The 25,724-nt window shown below is 50.0% G+C and overlaps 1 protein-coding gene across 1 annotated transcript in view; it reads right to left on the bottom strand.

The window, feature by feature from the left end:
- Positions 1–25,724, bottom strand: part of LOC8026349 (fat-like cadherin-related tumor suppressor homolog) — a 267,076-nt gene that overhangs the window by 176,684 nt on the left and 64,668 nt on the right. The window contains exon 2 of the mRNA XM_042289669.1: positions 181–498. Within this exon, the coding sequence (XP_042145603.1) occupies positions 181–498 (318 nt within the window). The remainder of the gene's footprint in view (positions 1–180; positions 499–25,724) is intronic.

Here is a 25,724-nt window from a genome sequence, read left to right as displayed (position 1 = left end):
CGAACTACGAAGTATGTGGAACACGGTTCGTCTTGGTTAAGCGGAACTGCATGTTTTGCGCAAGAAATTCCGGTTGTAACTTGAAGCAAAGTGGACCGAGATTAAGAGTGTACGGCTACGCGACGCAGCTCATAACGTCGCTTTCGTCAAGAATGCATCATAAGATGCTCCCGCCCTGACCTGTGCGGGCGTCGATGGCGAAGTGTCCCTGGCTGTCCCCCGCCGTGAGTTGGAAGGCGAGCTCGGCGTCGCCTCCGCCGTGGTCGAGGTCGAAGGCACGCAGCTGGACCACGGACGTGCCCGGGGCCGCGTTCTCAGGCACGGCCGGCTGGTAGGCCGGCTCGACGCTCAGCGGCACGTTGTCGTTCACGTCGTCCACGCGCACAAAGAGGTCTAGCCGGGACGAGAGGGACACGGCGCCGCGGTCCTGGGCCACCACGGTCAGCCAGTAGTAGGACTTGGTCTCGCAGTCCAGCACGGCCCGGGTGCGCAGGTTGCCTGCGCATGGGGGGCGAAACGCAGGTGAGGACGGTGCGTGTTTAAAGGTGTGTTCGCGCGGCGGATTTTCTCCCTGAGGAATTCCTTCGTGGTTTTATTGCACCCCACAGCCCATAAACAATTTCCCCCTCCTCCATCGCATGCCAAAGCCTAAACCAGACATAATTCGTGAAACTATGGATGCTCACTATCGCTACAACGCACAACGCAGTGGAGCATAGGGAGTGTTGTCTGCTCCCGGACACAACCTTTGACGTCACGAGTGTTTCTGCTTGTTGTTGCCAGTAGGTCGACAGCAGGTGATTCGGGGGTGTACGTGTAAACTACTAAATAAATTTTCTTAAAAGATAGTGAATATTTTAATTAAAAACTTCGTAGACCTACCCACGGGTGGGTATTTAGTAAATGGTGAAACTATTATAAAAGTCAGTGACCATCAATATTTCGCCGAAGAATAAGAAACTTTCATAATTTACAATCAAACGAAAAAGACGCACATAAACGCGAGAGTTTATGTCTGTGATTAATGATAACACACTTATGTAATTTACAATTGCAGCGAATTGCGGCAAACATAGTGTTGAGCCTTAGAAGAACATCTAAATGCAAAGAAAAATTCACTACTTTTGGGTAATTAGCCGAACATTTCGCAATTAGAGAAAAAAAAGAATTTTGTTTAATATTGTTCTCAAAATAACAAAAGTCACATAAAAAATGCTTACATTAATTTTTTAATTTTTTGTTTGGTGCGAGATTTATTGTTAATTTAACATTTCGCTCTATCTTCATCGAGTACATAAAAAAAAATGTTATAGGTGCGTGCTCTGTACACAGAAATTCAAATGACCACCTTTACAACTTTAGAAAAAAAAGTGAAAGCCGTTTACAAATCCCTGTAACGCCGAATTGGAGCGCAGCTCTTGAGGAGGAGGAGTGAAGGGTACTGAGGGGAGGGTAGACCCCTCCCCCTTCTCCTCCTCCTCCCCTCATTCTTTAATATGCTCCGGGGGGGGGTGTCACGTGACTTCGGGGAGGGGGTCACGTGACCTCGGGGAGGCGTGACCTGGGGGTGACCTCAAGGCCACGTGACCCCAAAGGTGACCCCCACGTGACCTTGGGGTCACGTGACCTGGAGGGGTCACGTGACCTCGGGGGGTCACGTGACCTCAGAGGGGTCACGTGACCTCAGAGGGGTCACGTGACCTGGGGTTCACGTGGGGTCACGTGACCTTGAGATGACCTTGGAAGGGGTCACGTGACCTTGGGGGTCACGTGACCTCGGGGGTCACGTGACCTCAGAGGGGTCACGTGACTTGGGGGTCACGTGACCTTCAAAGGGTCACGTGGGGTCATCTTGGGGTCACGTGACCTTGAGATGACCTTGGAAGGGGTCACGTGACCTCGAGGGGTCACGTGACCTTCAGGGGGTCACGTGGGGTCACGTGACCTTGAGATGACCTTGGGAGGGGTCACGTGACCTTGGGGGTCACGTGACCTTGGGATGACCTTGGTTACGCCGACGCCGACGCCGACGCCGACGCCGACGCCGACGGCGACGGCGACGCCAACGCCGACGGCGACGCCGCTCAAGCCGGCAACGGGCCCCTAAGAGCTGCGCTCTAAAAAAGAATGCGCCCAAGCAGGCTCTGTGCGCGCCAAAACCGAAGAGGGGGTGAAAGCGAGAGGGAAAGAGAGAGAAAGTAGAAGCTTCCCGGCCCACATCACCGAGATCGCCTGCCTCGCTTCATCACACTCCGTTAAACCACGCGCACATTCTGCAAGGGACACAGACACACACACACACACGCACGCACGCGACAGAATGCAGGCACAAGCGCAAGACCAAATTGCACAGAAGAGGTGCCACTCTTACGGCCTTCATTTGCTCCAGAACGGTGCTCTGCGGTTCACTGAACCGCGTATTATTATTATTACTACTACTACGGTTATCATGTTTGTTATTATTATTATTTATCTCTATTTTCCAGCTAGATCTCAGTGTTCTTTTCTCGGGCGATTCGCTCGGCACGCAGGGAGAGGGCGACACACTTTCAACGGGGCTTCTTTACGGCACCGCTGGGAGGCGCTCTCGACGTCGCCCATAACGCGACACCAGCGCCATCTCTCGGCGAAGTAGGGAAAAGCGAGGGCGAGGTCCGCTAATGGTGATGTAAAGCGTCCCAGTCGGCGCCGGCGCGGAGTCGTTAGGAGGGCCGGGCCCGACGTGGAAAGGCCATTAGACGGGCGTCCATCTCGATCCTGGGTGGCGGGGAGGGGGGCACCCCACCGGCACTTTTCTGCCTCATAAATGCATCTTTGGGCCGGGCCGCTCACATAACCTCAAGTGGACGGCCGATCGAGGGCCTTAACGGGACGCTTTCCGGCCAGCCCTTAAGGCCTCACCGCCGTCGTAACAATGCGGCGGAAAAGGATAGATCGTAAGAGATATGCTCCAAGACGATCAGGTATGCTTAGTGTCCGAGTTTGGTTACCGCCAGAGGCAGGTCTAATATGGTTGGTTCTCAGGAAGCGAGCCTAGATATGATTATCACGCGAGGGAAGAACGGGGTTTGTCTGCTACGACGCGCCGGTCGAAGACAGAAAGAAAACAAGAAAATAACTTCGAGTCGTCTGCTAACGGAAGCCGAAAAAAAAGTTGGTCGTCTGCTATAAGCTGAAAGCCGCGGCGACGTCGAATCGGACGTAAGCTGAAATTGTGGTAATTTTCTTTGAATTTCAAGTTGGAAGCGACAGAAAACCCGTGCTTCTTTTGCAAACAAAAGTTGTTCTGTAACCTTCACCGAAAATATTCACAAATTGCTCTATACCTTCACATAAAAAAAAAAAAGACGAACATTGCGCAAGTGCGCGTTTATTTGTCAGCCGAGAAAGAACTCGCTCCTATCAGGCACTAAAATCGGAACCTGCACTGCCTGTGAATGTAAACAAGAAGAACAAAAATACGCTAGAAAATATACGTGTCCAAACACACGAACACCAAACAGTCTTGCGCATGACTACAGCACACCGTGCTGGTAAACATTCTTACTTGTTCTTGATGAAAAAAAAAAAAATAAATCAGCGGCGTGAACGTACGCTACAAACTGTACGCGGTCAACAGCAAGGGTACCACAACGGCAGGTGATGTTACGACAGTGTAAGCTATGTAATGAAGCCTTTGCGGTTAAAGACACACGTACTTCCGAAACAAGCTTCACTGAGAAGCCTCGTCGCATAGCCCAAAGATGGGGAATCCGAAAAAAAAAAAAAAAGGCCACCAGGTGAACACAGCGCGTCAGAACATCGTGCCGGATTCTATGCACTTGTATACTAACCCCGTTTTCTTTTTTTGCTTTATTTTGTAGTTGCTAGGACAAGGCTTATGGATGAGCATCAAAACATTCTTGTTTCTAATTTATTTCGATTCGGCAGAATGACGCTAACGACAAAAGACGTGTCGTATAGTGCTCCACGAAAACATCGTTTGTAGATCACGTGCTGGCCGTTTCTACGGGAAGCAACAGTTCCTTCTCTGCTCGGCTGGCTACAACCGGCGTTTTCACTGTGAGTGCCCGAACATCGGCCATTTACATGGAAGGCGACAAGAGCGCTTTTAAGTGGTCGGGATGCACACTGCGAAACAGCATGTCACCCAAGAACTGGGCTGCACACGGGAAGCAGCACGGACGTTTCTTCCGGTGTCATGGTCCCGTCTTCCGAGACGCTGGACGAGACAGCGAACGCTGGACTGTGTAGGAACCTCGCCCCACCAGTTCTTGCGCGCCTTATCGAAAGCATGTCGGGCATACTGGATGTATTAACTGCAGGGGTCAAGTGCCTTAGGGCTGAGGACAACAAGCTTCGCTCTGAAGTTCTACAACTACACAGAAACGACATGGAAAGGGTGCAGCTCCCGTCACTCCCGTCCCTCTCATTGGGGACTTTTAGTAGACCATTTACGCAGTCACCTGGGCATTTTGCAGTCAATTACAGTGTACCGCAGTCAATTGAATGAGAACTTATCAGCCTCTTAATTTGTTCTATTTATTGCTTGGTAGAAGTTTCTTGATTTTTTTTTTTTTTATTGCCCGTTGACGATGATGCGCCAAAGTGAAGACCTCCGGGGTTGTTTTTGGAGACCTAAAAAAAGAATATTATGAATACTATACTATTACAACATCCGACAAACGACGGAAACCGTTCCGCTTCGCAGGAATGTTTTAAAGAGATTGCTTTTGCATGGGAACCCTGCGTCGAGCTTGCTTGCTCGCGTATGGGTCGGCAGCACCTTAGCAAGATCACCTGAGAGAACGTCAGCGACAGAATGCAGCGTGCGCGACAAATGGCGGTGCACCGTGCGGAGGGAGAGGTGTGCGGGGGGGGGGGGGGGGGGAAGCAAACAGTGCGCCAACACTAGCCCAGCCCCAGCCCCCCCCCCCCCCCCCCCCTCATGCTCCACTGCGTAAGTACTCAGCATATAGACGCTCTATTGTTCGCGTGCAGAGATGTTCGTCGTTGTTAGTTCAGGCTTTGATCCCACAAAGAAGAGAGGGCAGACGACCGGAATCGTCGCTGTTGCCTCCCTGTTTCCGGAGAAGCAGCCGGAAAGAAGAAAAAAAACTCTTCGCATGACTAGACATGCGGCACGGAGTGCTAAGTGGGCTGCGCTTCGCTGAATTAGCGCATTCTGCGTAAATCTCGCGGTACTCGAGGTGTTCGTCGCAGAACCCAGGGATCCATGGTTTCAATCCCCACCCCTGCCCGTCTTCCGATCCGGGCGAGCGTCGTACCCGACCGGCAATTCGTGTATCACTATTCCGCGATGCACGTTCAAGACAGCGGTGGTAAATACCGGACTGGATGAATTTCTCATCTACAGCGGTGGCCCCTAATCACGAGGCCAACCTCATGCTAGACACTCTGCTGCAGATACAACCCGAAGCTCACCAAGCACGCGTCGGACGCCCGTGCTAAAGATGTGCACGGACCGACTCTGCACCAGGGGTTGGGGCTGGCCAACTTCCCGCTCTATGAACATGCCCGCGACGCAGTTATTATACGGAGAGAAACCGAGGGAGAGGAGGAGAGGAGAGCTCGCGGTGACGTCAGAACGCCGAGTTTTAATTGGAAGGTTTAGAGGGTATGCGCAAAGGCTGGCTGCCGCTGCGTAGCTGTTCGTGCGCCGAACGCTTTCGAACAGCGATCCGTAGAGACAAATGCAGAGAGATTTGCGTCTAGACTAACCACCGATCATTCCAATCAGAGCTCGATGTATGCTCTGACGTCCACGCAGACTTTTCATATCCTCCTCTCTCTCATTCTCTCCCCGAGTGTTCGCTCTGCGCATGTCGTTTCTCCCTCAAACATCGCTGCTGCGTGTGGAAGCGCACTCAACGGAGCAAATCAAACCGCCCACTGAACGGACTTTGAGAAATAAGAAATACATAGTTCGAACGTATCCAGCGCAAGTTTTCCATGGTGGGCAGATAGTAACCAATAGCGGCGCGTTGTGAATATCGGAAGCGGTACGACCCGGGACACGCGTTTCTCGGTACACTGGGGAGCGTTGTTAGGTACCCGGGATCGTTACGTTATTTAACCGGGACCTTTGTATCTCGCGTGGAAATTAAAATCATTAGCGTATGAGTTGCGGTCTGATACGAGATCGTTAGATAGATTAGTTGTCGTTGCACGCCTATCCAGACGGGAGTTTGGGGATATTAGGGAGTTTTCGTAGACCGCGCTGCCCCCTCTGCTAAGCATTCCGCAACGAAGAAGTTGCTACTGCGCTTGCGCACCGATAGCCTTGACTGTGGAGTTCCCGCTATCGTAGCGGGTTGTGGAGGGCCTTGCGAGACGACTAAAACGATCTACGAAAACTCCCTATTGAGCCCTTCTTAGCAGCGTACCACGGGCATGGCATTTACGCGTTAGAAAGTCGTCTCCGCGTCGTCGTGAATTGAGCTCGCACCGTAATATACCCTACTAGCTCGCTCCACGCGAGCGCTTCGGTGAAATTGCCGCGCAAACCTTGTTCATAAGTTGTGACTAAACTAGTATATGGATAACAAGGGTGCAATGTACTTTTATGGGTAAAGATCGGGACAGACAGAACGTGCTGCATGTTTCGAGCTGGCTTTTCCAACAAAAATAGCGGGAAAAAAAACAAGAAAAAAAAAAAAAAAAACTTAAGCGGTCATGACATAAACAGCAACAACGCGAACTGAATTGTCTTGCTAATTTTAGCGTGTAAGACTTTCTCGAGTTATACCTCTTCTTTTTTGTTTTTTTCTTGGGGGGGGGGGGGGGGGGAAGGGGGAGTTTGTTTATAAAACCCTAGCCGTAAGCATATTCGGTTAAAAAAAAAGAAAAACAAAAAAAAACGATAGTTTCTTGCAGGCGAAGAAACATGGACAAGCTCCTCCCCCCATGGCCCTCCCCTCTCTCCCCTTTAGCAGAACGAATGCTGGAGAGGAGGCGAGGAGGAACTTTCCTCCTCTCCAGCGTTCGCTCTGCTAAGGGGGAAGAGGGGAGGGCTTTGTGGGAGGAGCCTGACCTGCTTTTCTTTAAGGGGCGGTACAACGGTATTCAGTTGGAATGTTTTGCACTTTACACCAGCTTACTGGCACAAGTGGGATTCAAGCAGGGCTGGGTAGAGGTAGTTTAAAAGGTATTCCCGAATACAAATACTGCGATACGTGTATTTTCGGGCCAAAATACAAATACTAAGGTTCATTTGTTTCCTAAATATGTGACGGGATATCCCTGAGATACTTCTGCAGAAACGGGAAACATATCCTGGAGTGCAGACACGGATCCATGCAACAGTCAATTTTTTTCCTTGAACGGCTTTAGGTACGGAAGAGTACAATTCGCTGCGAATAAAAGTCATTATTGTGTTACTTTCTTCGTGTCAGTTTATGAGCCTTGCATTATCTCAAACTCTTCTTATATGCAAAGTTCTAAATATAACCACAACTACCATCCCTAATGCCGCCAAGAAAATAGAAAACAAAAACATTATCGCCTTTAGTGAACCCCGCGGGTACCGGACGCAGACGACTCGCTTGCCATGGTTGGCAAAAGGAATCTGCCCGAAATGAACCGTGTTTTGCCGGGAGGGTATTTCATGCTGCCTTCGTAAGTGCTTCTGAGCCGCACACGCTGGGGAGATTAGACAACCGAAGCCGGGCCAGTCTGCACTCGGCACCACTCAGCCTAGCCTGTATGGAATTCGTTGCAAGACAGGAAGAAGAGAAGCCACTTCCACATGTCATTTACTGTCCGTAATCGCAAGTTTCCTTCTCACCGCCTGATCCTTTCCAGTATTAACTCCGCTAATGCGGGAAGGAGTTCATGAGGGAAAAGTTTACCCTGCAACTTTTTTTCAGCTGACCTTACCTCCAATCACTCTTGTTTGTTTGCTAGTTTTTTTTCTTGGTCTTTTAATTTCTCAGTTTTGGTGGTTTTGGCGAACCAAGACACCCACTGCCGAAAGCGGTTATGTTTGGGACAACTCGCGCCGAAAATATGCTTTTTAGTTTATCGTAAAAACCCGACAATTAATTTTTGATAACCTAAGTAAGAAAAAAAAATGATATTTACGTTTGGCAGAGTATGGCGATGCAAGCGACACATCGTCAATAAATTTTCTACTGAAGTACATATACATTTTTCAAATATATCTCGACACAGAAATACAGATACTCGGAAGGATCTCCAACATAGTGTCGCGATACGATACTGCCTAGCCTTGGATCCAAGTATACTTGCACGCAACGCCACTGAATAAACCACTCAATTTTTTTAGGTGTAATCCCAAGAATAAATAAAAACGAGCGTCTTCTTTCAATCTCTCCTTCGCCAAACTTGACGAGGTACTAGGATAGATCCAGCTTGAACGTGGAGGAAAACGTGAAAGTACATAGATGCTGTCGCTTTTTCTATCTCTGTTCTTTTATGTTTTCATCTAACTTCAAGCTTAGAATCAAGCACCAACTAGGTCAACTGACGCCCCATTACCCGATGACGTAGCCCGCGGAGGTTCCAGTACTGGCATGGTTCCCCGGGGGACGATATTTTAATGCGGCTCATAGACGGCCCCCCAGTATTGCGTGAGCACTTGATTTCGGTACGTGATAATCAAGAGCACGATAAGCATTCCGGGTAGTGGCTCCTGTTCGATGACTGCAATGACGACAATAGCCCATCCCTGACAATGTCTGGAACTCAGCGCATGTCCCGTGCTTTCTCAACTCTAGCATATGACTACGATAAACATTGGCGTCATATAACCGGCTCCAGAAAACGTGGCCGCTTGTTCTCGCTGCGAGTTGAGGGGGTGAACAGTGCTAATATTTCTTTAATATTTTTCCCGCGAGTGCCATTGAGTGGAGAGAAAAACTAACGCGTGCTAGTTAGAGGTTATAAACGCCGGAGGTTCCTTCTTAGCGGTATTTGCGCAAAGTACAAAACTCCTTGCGCAGCCTCTTCAACCTGCAACGGGGCAGCAGGACATTGTCGAAACATTACTGTGGTTTAATCCGCCAAAACAGCAAATGATGCCATCTTTGCTAACTTCCCTGTTAGAAACTTACGACTGGTCTCTCAATATCTCTCGCTCTCTCTCAGCAACCCGCGAGAGGAGACTCTTTTTCCCTCGGTCCGGTCACTGTTTCGGTTATGCCTTGTCCACCTCTAAGCTGACAGCGTGGCGGGAGCTGCGTCCTCGCCGGACCGATGGATCGCGTCTCTTTCACGGCCTGGCCCTGCTCTCTCAGCGCGGGTCACGTAGACACATTGACACGTGCGCCATGTAGCGCACACAATAATTGCCCCTTTTCCCAGAAGAACAAGAAGAAGCGTGATCACGTGGCGAATGGTATAGACGTGTGACTTGTCCAACAAGCACGTAGCTTCCACCGCACTGACAACTTAGGAGGGTGTATAGTGGAGGCAGACGCTGAGGTCAGCGCTTGGCACTGTGTTCACGAAAGATTAGCCGAAGCCTGACCGCGCACCGCACAAAGCGGAAGTACGAAGGAACGAACACACACACATATACAACATTTGCGGCGGTCGTGTTGCTGCGCCGTAAGGGAAAATCGATGTTCTTTTTTCGGCGAACGACAGTTTCGCATCTTGGGGAACGTGGCCGAGCCTTGCGCACTGTTGCCGGAAAGAGTTTGCATCGGCTGCTGTTCTATATATAGACCCTTCCAATGATAGCTTTCTGATCGCAGCCATCTTTGTCTACTGGGCTGTAAAAGGTGTTCCGAGCGTGCGTAGTTGGTCTCTCGCACGAAATATGAGACGCCGCGCATGCGCCCACAGCCCAATGATTCAGCGTTTTTCGACTGGGTGATAAACGCTGGGAAGGTCTGTACTTCGTATCAGCCTCAAGTCCACACGCAGCCGATGCTACGGGGTAATGGGACCAATCAAGCCGCGTTAAAAGTGCAAGTCACTAAGCCATTTCTGTTAATTGGTTCCGCGATGATAGAACACGTAGGGAAACACGACGAACGTCAATTGAGGCTGAAACGAAGGATAGCCGTCGGTACGTTTGACGCCTGCGGTCCGACTGCTTGATGAGAGGCTCGACGGTGCCGACACGCCTTGCTCGTAGTCATTGAGGCGCTTGTAAACATCCAGCGTCCCACCCGACGGCTTGATTGAATCATGACACGCAAAAAAGCCATGACATAATTATGTCCTTACAACCTGTTACATGTAAAGGCCCGTTCAGGGGTTTCCCCAAGGATTGAAATTAGGGGGAGGGGGAGTTCTGAATTTTTTAGGGGGGAGGGGGCAGGTTGGGGGGGGGGGGGGGGCATTGAGAAAAGAGGAGTCGTTTCGAATTAAGGGGGTGCCTTCAGAAAAACAAGGGGGGGGGGTGCTATACATTCCCCCCTAGGGCGTGTGTAGGAAATCACTGGGCCCGTTTACACACCTGCGACTGCTTAGAACCGAGCGCATTAAAACTAGGGTTGTGCAAATAGTGGTTCGAATTAAATAGTGCAGCGTCATTCCCAGCATCAACACTGGAAAGAGAACCGGTAGGTCTTGGATTCCCCTAGCGCTGTGAGGGCTATAAATGACTCAGCGATATTCAATTCGACTCACTATTCGCACACCCCTAATTAAAACCTCTTACAAACTCTTACGACGGGAGGACACACTGACACGCTGGCGCCATCTATGCGGGGAACCTGGAACTGTATTTCACTCGAGCGAAGGTTTGGCGCTATTTGAGAGGTCAAATGTACGTACTACTTATGAGAAATGTTCGTTTATAACATTGACAAAAGTTGTACAAACCAAGAAAGAAAGAATGATGCGCGAAAGAAATTTAAAATATACGGGATCGCCCAGTGTTCCACTGCTACCCGATAGGTGGTGCCAGTGTGTCCTCTCCTCTAAGGCCCCTGGGACCTTACTTTTGTCGTAGTAAGAGATTCTAAGAGGTTTCAAGGCACTCGCTTCTAAGAAGTCACACCTGTGTGAACGGGCCTCAACATACAACATAGATTATACCGGCGAAAAGAGGGCGGAAGGAAAGACCATAAATAATGTGTAGCCAGAAACTAAGCAGCCTCAAAAACATTCTAAAAAAAAAAAAAGTCGTGCGGAAATGCAAAGTTTGTTAAACGCAAACGAAGTCGGTCACCTGTCAAGTGAAAGCCACCCATTGTTTCGTGGTGTTCCCGCTAGCACGACAGGACAGGCCCAGGAATGTCGCGCGCCTGAAAACCAGGTAAAGCTACCAACAGCCGAGGGCCAAACGTAGTGTCGGGATGTAAACGAGATCGGAGCGGGGCAATGATATACCGAAGCCTCCTGTTTAGGGACAGCCACGACGTCGCGTTAAAAAAAACAACAACAAGAACAGAAAACGAGGAAGCATGGGATGCGGTTTTAGACAAGGACTTGCCTTACGATACGGCCTGATGTCTCATGAATTGAATCCCCTTTCTTGCGTTTTTCTTTTCGGCCGCCAGGTCAAACCCGTTTTCGCCACACACTTGCCTCTTTCGCGTGTTTTTCGCTGGATGTGCGACTCGCATCGTTGCGGGCCACTACGGCCAAAAGGCAACAGCTAGACATTGGTAAATAAATAATAAAAGAAGGGTAAGGAAAAAAAAAAAAAAAAACACTCGTGGGAAAGTGGTTGCGTCGAAGTCACATTCATTCCAGATAGGAAAAATAGGAAGTTGTCGTGGCTCGGCGTTCCTTTTTGGGAGCCAGCGCGTCTCTTCCCTGAAATGGCAGGGAAGGGGCATAGAAAGAGGACATTCGGGGGTTTGTGGTAGGTGGCGTGCGCGCTCTGTCTCGCGGCGTATACGTTGTCAGTTACGGAACTGGCGTCCATTTGTTCGCGCACACCTGTCCGTGTTCATGGGTACTTACATACGAGCGCGAGTGCATCCGGAATCGCGTGGTTCAGCGCCCGCGTCTCGCGGTTTGGGTCAGCGTGTTATACGGTCGGGCTCGCGTGCGCCGAGAAATCGACTGTCCGGAATATAACACATGGCCGAGATGCTCGTCCCGGATGCATCTAGTGAAAAATGGAACGGGGATGGGAGGGGGCGGAGAAAGTGCCCGCAAAACGAGTCGAACGAACGACAAGGGATCTTACGTGTACGATGTTCAGGAATGCCAAGTTGTATTTTAAGACGAGAGGTGCGCTCCGAAAATTGTCGTTTAATGTTAGCTTTCTTCGAGAAGAACTTCTAAGCTACAACAGGCTCGCACGCACATGGGGTAATTTATTCTATTCCGTTCCGAAAACGGAAAAAGTCCGTCGTGCGCGGCAAGACGATTCGCGTCGCTTTATTGATGAGTAGATCGACCTGTCTATATTATATAAGCCCGTTTGTTGTACCCACGCCTCCGTGTTTACCCGACATAAGGCTTGTGGACATGCCCACAGCCCTCGTGGGCATATCCACGTCAGCTCATACGTTCGCTATTATCAACTTAACCAATCGTGAACAGAACAAAACTACAACGCAACGGGGCATTTACTGTGCGTGATTGCTTTCGTCGGGGAACTAAACGCACAAAGAGGATCAAACGCCTTGACGATGCAATTTTGGCATTGCTTGACTCGCTTCGGTGTGCGCGTGCTTGTGACTCCGGCGTTTCGTAGGTATACTGTAAACGCATGTTGGAGGTGATCGAAGACAGAGCTACGAACATTGCGTTTGTAGTATACTCTTGGGACACCTAACTTCCCCGGAAAGTTTTCTGAGTGCCTGGTCAGGACACGTTCTTACATAATAAACACCCCCCCCCCCCCTTTTTTTTTCCCCTTCTCCCTAAAAAAAAGAAACTTGCTTCTTTTCGGGTTCAACGACCCACACAGAATCGGAATCGTTCCTCGCTCAAATGTTCCCCGCGGCGTAAATATTACGCTATTTGTTATTTTAGGGTAAAGATTATTTTGCGACGTTCGTGTCTTATTTATGAATCTATAGCAAAAAAGGGATGTTTTTCGAGGGGTTATGCGTCCCTCGAGGTCCACTTTGGCGTCCCTTTGAAAGGACACCGACATACGATTCAAGCTCCCCTTAAAATCGGTCGAAACAAAGCGTCGGGCGGACATCCTCATTCAGGGGTCGGATTCGGTGACGAAGTAAGGGAAGACTATATGTTTCGCAACAAAGTGCTCCAACTTGGTTGCCCAACAGCCTCGTTGGGGAAACTCGTTTGCCGGACAAGAGGGCCACACTATCAGAAATATGGGGTGTAATAGTTACACCCCTTGTCTCGTATAATACGCCCCCAAAAATTTCAGTTCGACGTACAGCGCACCGACGTCGAAACGAAAATACCAAAGTGTTTTTAAGGCGAAAGCCTTACTTGTCCCACTGACGGGAAAAAGCCGATAGAAATTGAGCGGTACCCGTCGCTTAATGGGCAACCAGCTACTTGTCCCTTTACTTTGGCGTCGTCCTTGCGGTCGTTCTAGAAGTTGTTCTAGAGGCGTCCTAGAGGGTGTCTTCACTTGTAGCGTTACGTGAAAAACAAGCGTCGTCGTCGTTGTGCCCGAAAGATGGCCATAAAATCACAATAAAATTACGTACCACAGGGCCACAGGGTCCTAGGACCTTTGCTTTTTCTGGTTTATATTAATGACCTACTTCCGCTAATTTCGTCATCTGTAAGACTTTTCGCCAATGATTGTGTTATATACCGCTAAATTTTCCAATACCGTGAGTCGGAAATCCTCCGTCGAGATATGGACATTCTGGCGGAATGGTGCTTAACATGGCAAAATGAATATTAATATCGCGAAACCAAATATTGTCTCTTTCAATTGCTCAAAAACATTTATTCCATTCTACTCTTACAACTCCCTTGCTATTTCCCCTCTTCCCTCTTATAAATACCTAGGTATAACTTTCACGGAGGATTTGTCTTACGTCTCTATGTCAAATCTAAGTTTTGCGGTCACTGTATGGGACAAATGGATGTAAGAATACAACCCCCCCCCCCCCCCCCCCCTTTTTCTTTTTTTAGAATGCATGTTGTTCCCGGACAGTTTAGAAACTTGCATGGCGAATCCCGAGTTCCTAATTTGCGCTGCTCGTTAAAGCACTCTACGATCGGAAAAAAAAGAAGACGCAAGGAAGAAAGCGAAGAGCTGCGTCGGCTCTTCAACGCGCTTGCGCAGTCGGCGTTTAGGGTGAAGGCTGGTTCACACATTTGCGTCAACCAGGTTGCGCCGCATTGCGTCGTGCAGCACCGCGTCTCCCCATTGGCTCGTCGTGTCGCCATAGCAACCCGTACGTCGCAAGCCGCTGCAGTTGCACTGAACCGGACTCGACGAAAGTATGTGAATTGCCCTTAAGGGTGACCCGAAGCGGTGCAACGGCTCCTCTTAACAGCGACCGGGCGAGTTCGCACTTGTCCTCTCCTTGGCACGAAATGAAGACGAGCGAGGCACATATCTTTAAAAGGGAGTTTCGGCGGCAGTCAGAGAAAGCGACGAGGAAGCCGCCCTCCTCCATCCCCCCCCCCCCCTCCCCCCCCTCCCCAAGTTCCCCTGACAACGGCGTCATTCAGAGCGCCAAATGAGATGGAGTCCTACGCACCGTCTCGCCTTACAATGCACCGCAGCGGGCGCTACCGCCCCGTCCCAGCCAATCTACTCGCGTTGCGAGCGTATCACGTGACTGAGTGCTCGACGCGTCGTTGCTCTTTTCCTCCTGAAGGTCATGTGACGCTCTCGTGGCACGTGACACTCACGCGGCGATGCCAGGGGATCGCGGTCACGTGATTCGTTTTGCTGCGAGGGATTGGCCATGGGGTGGCTCGTAGCCTCTCCTGCGGTCCATGGCGATGTGAAACGACGTAAAGAGCGTCGCCGATTCACTTGGCGCGCGCGCAATATGAGGAGCGAACGTCTAAGAGGGGGGGGGGGGGGGGGGGGGAACCTTTTTGGGGAGTAATCCCGGCCTAGCGGTAAATAACGAGCGGACGCCGCATTCCTAGCTGACATCGGCGCCCCTCCCCCCTCGGCCGGGGTCGAGACCGCGGTCCTTTCCCCGCGAGGCGAACCCTTCTGTCAGGAATTTCACATCTTCGGCGACGAAGCGTGGCTGCTGGGGGCCGGGGGCGCGCGCGGTTCCGGCATCCCTGTTAGCGATTTCGCGATGTAGACTGTTCCAAGGATCACCTTTTATATACAGGGTGTCACAAAAAAATTTACAAGGTTTTTTTCATTGCAAAAGTAAACTAGGCATAGCGGAACGCTCGTTCTCCGCCCAATGGTAGCGCTAGAGGTCACAACCGGATGCCAAAGTTTCAGCCCGATCCGATTCTTTATTCAAAAGTTATAAGTGATTTTCTGAAAAGTTCTACGGGAAAATGGAGCCCATTTTTGAGTGTTTTCGGTTTCTGGTGTCATAGATCCCCATCTATTCCACAACTCCGTCGGTCTCCGTATCCTTATTCCTAATAATCCTTATTTTCTTACCGTCTGCCACGCATCCCCCTCCTCTGTTGTGCCACCCTCAGCACAACACCTCCTAGATAACAAAGCCGTGGTGCTGATAGAGATGTCGTCATCAGCGATGGCCAACGCTGGCCACAGATTGGACGCGACGATTGCGCCAACGTTCGGCTCAAACTTGACTCGAAGGAGAGATGCCGCAGCACTCGTTTCCAATCCGTGTCCAGCGTTGGCCTTCGCTGATGATGCAAAGTGCCAGCACTATACGGCCTTGTCTTCTGGGCGGTGTTGGCCAGGATCACATATCTATGACGCGCATCACACTTTTATGACGTCAGCAGGCGGAAATCGAGGGACCGCTTTTGAGAGTGCGGTAAACGGTCGGAGACGGGCTCCAGACACCAGAGCCCAACATACAGCTACCCCATGCCGATACTCTCCGCTGTGCATGGTTCCTACGCAGCATAGAACAAAACATGACCGTTATATTCAACCATATTGGTGCTCAACAGCTCGTTTTAAGTACTCCTTTTTTGTTCGGTGTATAGATGAATGAAACAAGCTACCCGCACGTGTTGTCGATTCTGAAGATCTCATGTCATTCGCAAAGGAACTAGAGTTTGTTTATGCATGCAATTAATACCTTTTTATTCATGGTCTTTTGTGTGTATGTAATTATGATCTTTTGTTTATGTTTGCTATTTGTACCACTCCTGCCCTGGCCTTACGGCTGGCAGTAAAGTAAAGATAAACGTTGTAGGGCTTGCTAGTGACAATTATTAAACGGTATTTCCTTCACTTTCGAAAACGACCTGTTTAATGCCTTCTAAACCAATTTCAACGATCGCGCGTTTCATAACTGATTCCATGCATTATAGAACTTCCGAAATAAAAGCTGCTGCGAATTTCTTTTTTTTTTTTTTTTCATGTTATACGCTCACGCTGAAAGCGTCAACGGACTGTCGGGATTCGTTGCATTCCCCATTTATTGTTTTGACGCTCCAGCGAAAGTACAGCCGGTTAAGAAAGAGTGCAGAGCGCCGACTCTACCCGGAGTCGGAAGTCATAAATCAAGCGGCGGAGCTTTCCACTTCACGAGACGCGCTCCTTGTGCCAACTTCGGCGTTAAACAAAATCGCAGCTGAAAAATAAGAAAAAAGAAAGGCATTCGTTCGAGGATGAGACGCGTCCCGCGAACTTGCGGTAAACCCCACGTTTCCGCGTGTCGCCCGAGCTCGAAAATTGGAGACACGCTAGATTAGTCTGGATGGGTGTTCGGGGACCCAGGCGGGGTTGAGAGCGCTTTCCCAAGACCCGAGGTTCGCTGATGCGTGTCGAAGCGTAAAACGAGGCGCATTCGGGCAAAACAAACGAACGAAGCTGCCTCGTTCGTATAATGCGGGACCTCTTCGTGTAACCAAAGCGTTTGCGTCATCGCTGCGGCGAAGGACGCGAGCGAAAGAATGGCGGAGCGCAAGTTCGTCTGCTTCTTTTGAAGTGGTTGTGGTGACGTCAGAACGCCGATCTCTGATTGGTTCTGATTGAAGAATAGTGGGTAGACCTCACGGCAGCTTGTTTTGAGATCTACCCACTATCTTTCAATCAGAGATTGGCGTTCTGACGTCACCATAACCCCTGCAAAGGAAGCAGACGAACTTGCGCTCCGCGGAGGGCAACTTCGTCTGCTCCTTGCGCAGGGGTTGCGGTGATGACAGAACGCCGAGCGCTGATTGGCTACGATTGGAAGTATAGTGGCTAGACCTCAATGCTAGCTGCCTTGAGGTCTACCCACTATCCATTCAATCGGAGCCGATCAGGCCTCTGCCTTCTGACGTCACTGCAACCCCCGATCACGAAGCAGTTATTTGGTTGCGCGTGCCTGTAGTGCGTTCACACTATAGTGTTAGCAAGGGCAGAAAGCTCGCGCTGAATGCGAAGCTTCTACTCACAGCTTAAGGTTGAACGGTGTATACCTTCAATAACGATTTGTCGCCTCGTGTGCCTCGAATGTGCGCGCGCATTCGAAAAGCACGATGAAAGGCAACTAAATAGTCACTGACAGAATGAGAACGGCAGGGCGTACGGGCTTCGCACCTTCCGTTGTGCTTTGAGTGCGCGCGAGACGCACCAAACGCCGTGGTGTTGTCGAAGGAGGAAGCCAGCGCTGGAGGCGGGACAACTGAAGCTCCTGCCTGACGTTCTCGGTCTAACAGTGACTAAAGTTTGCCTCGATGCACGGACACACAGCTTATGCACGCACACAAAAGACACAATGTGACGTGTTGGGCTAGTTGGTTTGAGATGAACATCTTGGGAATAAACAGCGGCAAAGAAACGCCGTCCTGTCGTGTTTATTCCTTTACTCTTGTCCAAGTTTCTTTGCCGCTGTTCATTCCCAAAAAGACAGAATGTTCGCTGGGGGACATAACGATAGCATTTCCTGCTGAAGGAGCACGTTTCGAGCATGTTTTCGTTGTACATATCTGCAGACAGGTTTTTATGTCTGACAAGGAAGAAACGCGCCTCAGATACATACTAGCTTTTGTATGCTGTAATCTTTATGAACGGCATACAATAAAGTCGTGACTGGCCTTTTTTTTTCTTCAGGTATTGGAGAGTTTGGCGGATAGATCCACCCTATGTTCGATGGACTGACGGGCACCGATGAGAACAACTAGACTTCTCGAGCAGCTTTAATTCGACGTCCCGGTGAGTTGAACGTACTAGAATATTCTGCCGAAACAAAACCTGTCTTTATGTGTCTCACAGCGGGTAAAGTACTGTCTGGAAAGGACGACGCTTCCAAAGAGCTGCCGTATCTTTTGTCGCGCATTATGCCCCGCCTGCGAGGAGGCCCTCAGGGGCTGCGGCAGACTCCCGAATAAAAGAACAAAGAACACGCTCAAGTATCTGGTATTCGAACTCGGAGTAGATTGCACCTCAAAACGCCGCGACACGGGCACTTCGCTTCGGGGAAGGCTCCGAGTAGCGCGAGGCATGCTTCAATGTCGATCGAGTGTGTAGCTTTGCAAACAGCACATTCTTACCATCTCCTCCATCCGAGATTCATGCCGCTGTTTAGGAGAAATCGGGGACCGTTTGCCGGGGTCGGATGTGCGAGTTAGGCATGGGGTGAGGAGGAGGGGAAAGGGGGGAGGAGGTGCAGGCAAGCTGTTGACTGTTAATCATAATGTAATACCTGAGACTGTGGTGTAAAATTATGAAGAAGCTTTGAAGTCGAAGAAAAAGACAACAGTGGGAGAACGTCTGACATTACGTTTAGATTGTGTGGCGAGTTGTTACATTATGATTTGTACGATTCATGCACATCTCGCAATAGTTTGCTTCTTATGTCCAAAGAAGTTTTGTTGTTTTCTAGAACCAACTGTCCAGGATCGATTTTACTTGGTCCACGTGGCGTTACGACAGAGCGGTATCGATTTATCGTGCCGTCAGTTCACCGTCAACAAGCGGTGAACTCTCGGTCTGAAGGAAGAGGCATTTGTAAGGCGATCCAAATGTATTTATTGATTAGGAGTGTCTTTATTGATCCTTTTGTTAAGGCCTCGTACTTAAGACTTGCGCCACGGTACGAGGGAGTAGCAATGTTAGCTAGAAATCGTCACAATTTTCTCGAGAAAAAAAAAAAAAAAAGACGTGACGACTGTTTGTTTTTTTTCTTTTTTGGAACGTAATAAAGTAACATATTTTGTACCTTTTTTTTAAATGAAGTAAATATATTTAGCGTATTTTCCGGACTCTAGTTCGCGGACTATACATGTTTAAAAGTGGAATTTAACCCGATGCGGACTATCTCCAGGTGCGGACTATATAAAGATTTTTTTTTTCTAGATCGTTCACTGAGACAAGACGTGAAGGATTTTATGAATAATGGAGTATATTAATGTTGATTTATGTATGATGCAAGCTTATTTTGTGAGCTAAAAAATCGTTCAGCCTTTCCACTCTCGTGAAGAAGGAAGGCCAGCGGGGCTGTACTCGATACACTGTGTGCTTCTTCTTCGTCGTCGTCTGTTTTTCGCGCTGTTTCCTATAGATGAATTCCCACCAACGCGCCCAACTATCCATTCTTCTACAAGGGGTGATCAAAACGTTCCGGGACTGATATGTAGCGTAGAAAGTGAGAAAGTGAGTCGCTCTGTGAACATTTGGAACTGCGCTACAGTAGTTTGTTTGACCACATGCACGAGTATGATGGCGATCTTTTCATACACTGCAAACCAAGGCGAGAACGAACATCAATTTTACGTCAAGCTCAGCAAACATAGAACAGAGACCTCTAAAATGATCTAGAAGGCTTACGTATAAAAAAAAGAAAAAAAGTGAGGAGTGCGAGGTGTTTTGAGTGGCACTCGCGCCTCAAGAATGGCAGAACGTCACCGAAGCCAAAGAGAGGTCGGATAAAGTCGCCCTACCGCTCTTCGTCTTCCAGAGATGTTCTGCCCTTCCTGAAGCGCGAGTGCCATTTAAAAAACTTCGCGAAATTCACAGCTTTTTTACACAAGCCTGCTGAATCATATCGAAGGTCTCTGCTTTATATTTGTCTAGTTTGACGCAAAATTGATGTTCGCCCTCGCTCTGCTTTGTAGTGTATAGTAAAATCGCCGTTGTGCCCATGCACGTGGTCACGAAAACTCGTGAAACGCAGCTCCAAATGTTCACAGAGCGGCGCCCTTTGGTATAGCGAGACGCGAAGGTACCTTCCTTCGACTGCTGAGCGCGCATCACTATGCTGCCCTCTCTTTTTACGCTACAAAATCAGTGCCGGAACTTTCTGATCGCACCTCGTATTATAGCTGGAAAGGTTGCCACCACCAACGAGTGACGGCGGAAACCATGCTGGTTGTGTGCTTGCCGCCGTCGCTTATAGATGGCGGTAGCTGCCCAGGTAGGTTTGTGTCGATATACACGGACACGATGCTGGAGAACCTAGCCTTTAAAAGCTCCGCTGTAATACAATATTACAACAGGAATTTGCCAAGGTGTGCTGTGTATGATAATTTTTTACGTTCGGACTAGGCACTAAGTGCGGACTATGCACGGGTTGCGGACCATGCACCGGGGGCGGACTATGCCCTGGGGGCGGACTATGCACCGGGGGCGGACTATGCACCGGGGGCGGACATTCTCAGCAAAACCTTTTATTTTTATCCCAAATTTATCCTGCGGACATGCACCGTGTGCGGGCTACAGTCCGGAAAATTCGGTACTTTGTTTTCTGGAGAACGTGTTCAACACCAACCTTAAATCTTCACTCTGACTGGTGCTGTGGTTACCTCTAGTGTGCCCATAGTTCAAAGTGTTTCGAACTTTTCGATCAGGGCCACCTGGTTTATGAGCCGCGTTTGCCATAGACCGTTTCCGAAATACAGTCTGACCACTTTGATCGCTATCATCATCTGAGGAATGTCATATGAGCCGAATTAATGACGGCTTTTTAGCGACTGACGAAGGAAGACGTTGAGGTACTCCTTAGCGGATGATGCGAGTTCTACACATTTTAGGGGTTTAGTACGACGTGACGCAGGGATCGAACACAAGAGCTTTGTAAGCGTAAACTTCTAACTCAGATTCAGCCAATCTGTGGGCGGCACACAGTCCGCTCTAAAGCCCTTTCGTGTATAGGATTTTATCCAGGTGTCCATGCGGGCAACGTTACTGGAACAAGCTCAGATTCGCAGCTTCCTATTCGCAACTCCAACGCCCTATAGGTGGCGGGGCGGTAGTTCCAAGATGGCGGAAGAGACGGGGATAGATTCTCCAGGATATCCTGTGCGCCTGCTCGCTGACGCTGTTCAGCGCGCTAAAAATGATTTATTTGTCTACAAATGCGAAGCGGTTAGGAAGGAATCATATAACAGGGGACGGAGATGCTGATGCACGTTAGGAAAACGAGCATGCTGTTATTTAAAAGTTGCAGAAACCTCAAAGTGCGAAGCTTTGTGGTGAGCTAGCGCGTTTTAGGCACCGGCCACGTTTCTGGCAGAATACTTTTGAGGGTGATGAAGATATGTTTGCGGTTCGCCTGGCCATTAGTGCTCTAAAAAGAGAGCTGCGAACGGTGACCGCCAAGCTTCGGAAGAGCAGTAATACGCAGTATTGGTGTCTTCGCGTAACAGCCTCTCAACTCGCTGCTCACCATCTCGGTTTTAGTGTATTGCAACACGTAATCAAACTGCTCTATGTTATCGATAAAAAGTGTATTACCGCAGGCTACCGTGCGGTGTAGCATTACAACCACATGTTCGAGCTACGCCTTTAAAGCACAATTTTCAGTGCGCGCCAGAAGCGTTGCCGTGCTCATCACTCTAAAAAAAAAATTTTGTAGTCCTTACACCCCTTGTCACATATACGACACTCCAAAACTTCAGTTCGCCGTGCAGCCCACTGACGTCAAACTGACGGCCCTAACTTTTACGAGAGGCTTGATGACGGCGCAATATAAGATATTGAACAGTTAAAGTACGCATCAAAGGGTACTGAAAAACAAAACAGAAAACACCGCGGTTTTGTAATAGGGCCAAGAAAACCCCAATTACTTTCTTTTTTACAGTCATTTACACTTATTTAAGCTATTTTAATAAGTTGCACAACTCGGCTATAAAGTCGCTCGTGAAAGTTGGTAGCGCCGGTTGAACGTCAGTGCGCTGTACGTCCAACTGAAGTTTAGGGGTGTCGTACGCTATGCAAAAACTGCCTATTAACATAATCGGCGTGTTTAGGGGTTTTATTTATTGCTCTATCAAAAATAAATATTTTAATATACCGTGCATTTGTTGTACCTTCTTATTTGCTACATTGCGGTCCCTCTGGCCAAAACTGCGCGCCCTTAGCTCTCGTCACAAACGGCTGGCTAACACAGACGCGCTTGAAATGCTTCGAGCATTTCTTTATTTGCTTTTTAATTAACTGAAAGCAAGTACGGGTATTCTGTCTTTTTAAAGTGCTTGGAGTAAATGGTAATGTTCCTTGTAATGGCCTTAAAACGCGAACCCATTCCCGATTTGTATTGCTCGACATACCCGTTGCGCGACGAGTTTTCTCCTACTTATGGCAAATAATAGACTTTCCGTAGACCATACTATAGAATTCTTCATTATTAGCGGCGGGAGCGTTTTTCGTAACGTTGAGCACAGATTGAGCTAGCGGCCATGCACAAGACCAGAAATCCGCAGCGTATGCGATACACGAAAAGTCCCTAATGAGATTAGACCTCCCGGTCCTTTGTGCAAGGCTGTTGCAAGGCAGAGCACAAAAATTCCTTTTTTAACGCGCTCAATTTTTTTTTCGTTAAAACGGCTTCACGCATCAAGGCCGACAGTCCCTGCCACCATTTCCGCGCTGCCGTAGCCGCTGCCGTCGCCGCTGCCGTCCCCGCTCCTCTGGTTCTCCGTTCGTCCGCGGGAGGGCGAGCGGCGCGCTGGAGTTGCGAATTCTCGCCTACAGAGGCGAATGACCCAGGTGGCGGTGACGAGAACTAGCGGCGCTGCAGTCGGATCTTGCTTCCCTGTCTCGCGCGTTGTCCGCTACCACTGCGTAAGAGTGTACTAACTGCGTTGAGAGCTTCCTTTTCTTTTTCTTATCTTCCTTCCTTTTTTTTCTTCTATGTGTTGTGGGATATTGCTAGCTACCAACTAACACAGGTACCGATAGAGTAACCAAAGGGTTGTCTCAACAGCGGCGATATCTCAAAGGAGACGTCAAACCTAGTAGCGCGCGGTCCCCACATCTCCGCAGTAATATAGACGACGTTTAGGGCTACATTACCGCGGGTCGGTTCGATTAATTACCTCCGTCGGTGCCAATGATCGTCTACCTTGTCTCACTCTCTCGAATATAGCGGAAGAGAAGACACACGTACCAGAGTAAGGACAGAGTCCAAGAGCATTTATTAGAATACTCTTAAAACGAACTACCATGCCCCCATCCAAAATGCCCCCCCGCGCCGGCAAGGTAAGAAAAGATCCTTACCTGCCCAGACGCGGGGTTCCGGAGAGCCGAGACCGGGGAAGCATCGGAGAAGTCCCCGACGCACGTCCTATCTCTTTCGCGGTCACCCGGACGAGTCCCTTTCCCGAAAGCGGGAAAACAAGAGGCGAAACCTCCTCGCCTGTCAGCAGTGATCCGCAACCGAGCGGGGGGACGGAAAGAGGTCCCCCCGGGAGAGAGTGAAAGGAGAGCCCCCCCAAGCCAGGCGGCCCTCCGCCTCACGAACAGGTCGGAGCTCACGGCGAAGAAGGCCGATCGTTCCGACCCGCGGCCGTTATCGCAGCCATCGGGGAAGGGAGACCAGAGGAATCCCCACATCCCCCCCTCCTTAAAACGGTAGGTGGGTCTCAATAAAGAATAAAGGAGGCCCACCTGCTCTCATAAAATAATATATCTCTCTGCGCACCCCCAACAAATACACGCGAAACCCAGCGCGCGTCTTCACAGTGTCCGCCGTCAACAGCTGGCCTGCAGGACCGAAGACTCGGAAAGTTCAAGTCCCCAAGCTCTTGACAGTCGCCGCCACAGCACGGCAGAGCATCACAGGCACCGCGCTGACGCCGCTGGACCCAGGTGTCGCGGTACGAGCTGGCCTGCAGTGGGGGGCAGCCAGGCCGTCGTGAAGGCGGCAGCACCAAAAAAAAGACCGACGACCGCCGCCCACCGGCGGAGACCAGCTGGGGAAGTCCCAGACACGCTGCCCGGGGGGTTCGGCGCCATCTCGGCCGCAGTGGGCTGGTGAAGGGGGAGTGGACGACCTCGGAGCAGACCTGCGAAGTCGTTTTGCGCCAGCAGCCAACACGCCCAGAGCCGGCCGTAGACCTCCCGAAAGGGAAGAAAGGGCGCCGTTGCCTCCAAACGAGGGGACGCGCGCAACCGACGCTCGCCTGCCTCGGGCCACAAAGGCGGCAGACACGGGCAGGAGCAAACGACAAACAAAAACCACAAAGAAGGTGGCCAGTTTGTCAACGGTGACAGGAACATGCCAGAGTGACCCGATTCGACACCGGAAGAAGAAGCCATAAAAAAGGGGGCCCCTCCGTTCGAAACGCGTCCACATACCAAGCAAGCTAATTGAGTTCGCTCAATGTGGGCACCGGGGAGAGAGCTTCTAGGAAAAACGCCGAGTTCTCAATCCTTTGCGCAGGCAGCTAACACAGAGGCTGCCTACAATACCCGGTTTTATAGTTACCGGAATAGTCCGTTAACTATAAGTGGCCAAAAACAGATAACAGTCTGCAGCTGGCCCGTCTTCTGAAGTCGAGGTAAACGGATACGTGGACTTCGAAGGGGCGGACAGAAACAAACCGCCATGCATGCGCGTCTGCGAGCGGGGAAGATGCAAGTTCCCGCGCAAAATAGCCGCCATCTTGCTCCCCACGGAGGAAGACAAAAGGGGCCGCAGCTCACACGCTCAAACCTGCCAGCTTTGCCAAATATTTGAGCTAGCTAGCTTACCGAGGCTAGAAAAACATGTCTTGCACTCGATACGGCTTGATCAAGGGCTCACAACGGTGTGGACCCTTCTTTTGAGGCAAGACCAGGTTTCAGAGCAACGTAACTCCTAAGAGTCTTAGAGTCGCTCTTCCACCTGGATCACGCGAGTCTGACAGATATCGCCAAAGGGCGCTCTGACTACATGGCGCCCGGGGTTCAGAGCAACATAACCTCCGAAAGTCTTAGAGTCACTCGTCCACCCAGATACGGTTACAGTGCGCCTCAGACCGCGTAGCGCCACCACCATGAACGCAAAACTAGTGTCGTTCTTGGAAAACAACAACAGGCTGCAGGAGTACGCTGGCATCAGGCAGAAACGAATCTTTCCCGAAGAAAACCCTCCGCGCCCACTGCAATACCAGCAGTGAATCCAGCGCGCGCGTCAACAGTATGCGAACTGCTTCTCGACGCCGACGGTTACGCGGCCCGGCTCCCGGAGCCCGTCAGTAGCAGTACCAGCTACTTATCGACGTTATTGGCAGGCGCACCGTCCGACTCTAACTGAGTGTCCGCGACTACTCAGAGTCAAAGAAAACGCGAATATTTACATTCCCAGACTGCACTGCTGATCCTTCGCTACTCTTTTCTGCCAAGCCTCACTCGCCGCCGGACATGAAAGTCCGAATGGTTCTCAAAAAACATCATCAAAACTTCTATATACATTTTCCCTTCAGGACAAGTTGTTGGTGGCGCGCAAGGAACCCAAATACACACAGGTGAAGGGTTCGCCTCAAGCATGGAGAACAAAGGGCCTCCCGCA

The sequence above is a fragment of the Ixodes scapularis genome, unplaced genomic scaffold, assembly GCF_016920785.2.
Source record: "Ixodes scapularis isolate PalLabHiFi unplaced genomic scaffold, ASM1692078v2 PGA_scaffold13__105_contigs__length_92229423, whole genome shotgun sequence".
In the NCBI taxonomy this organism is placed as follows: domain Eukaryota; kingdom Metazoa; phylum Arthropoda; class Arachnida; order Ixodida; family Ixodidae; genus Ixodes; species Ixodes scapularis.
Note: the sequence above shows the minus strand (reverse complement) of the source record. Positions and strands in the feature narration are given on the sequence as shown.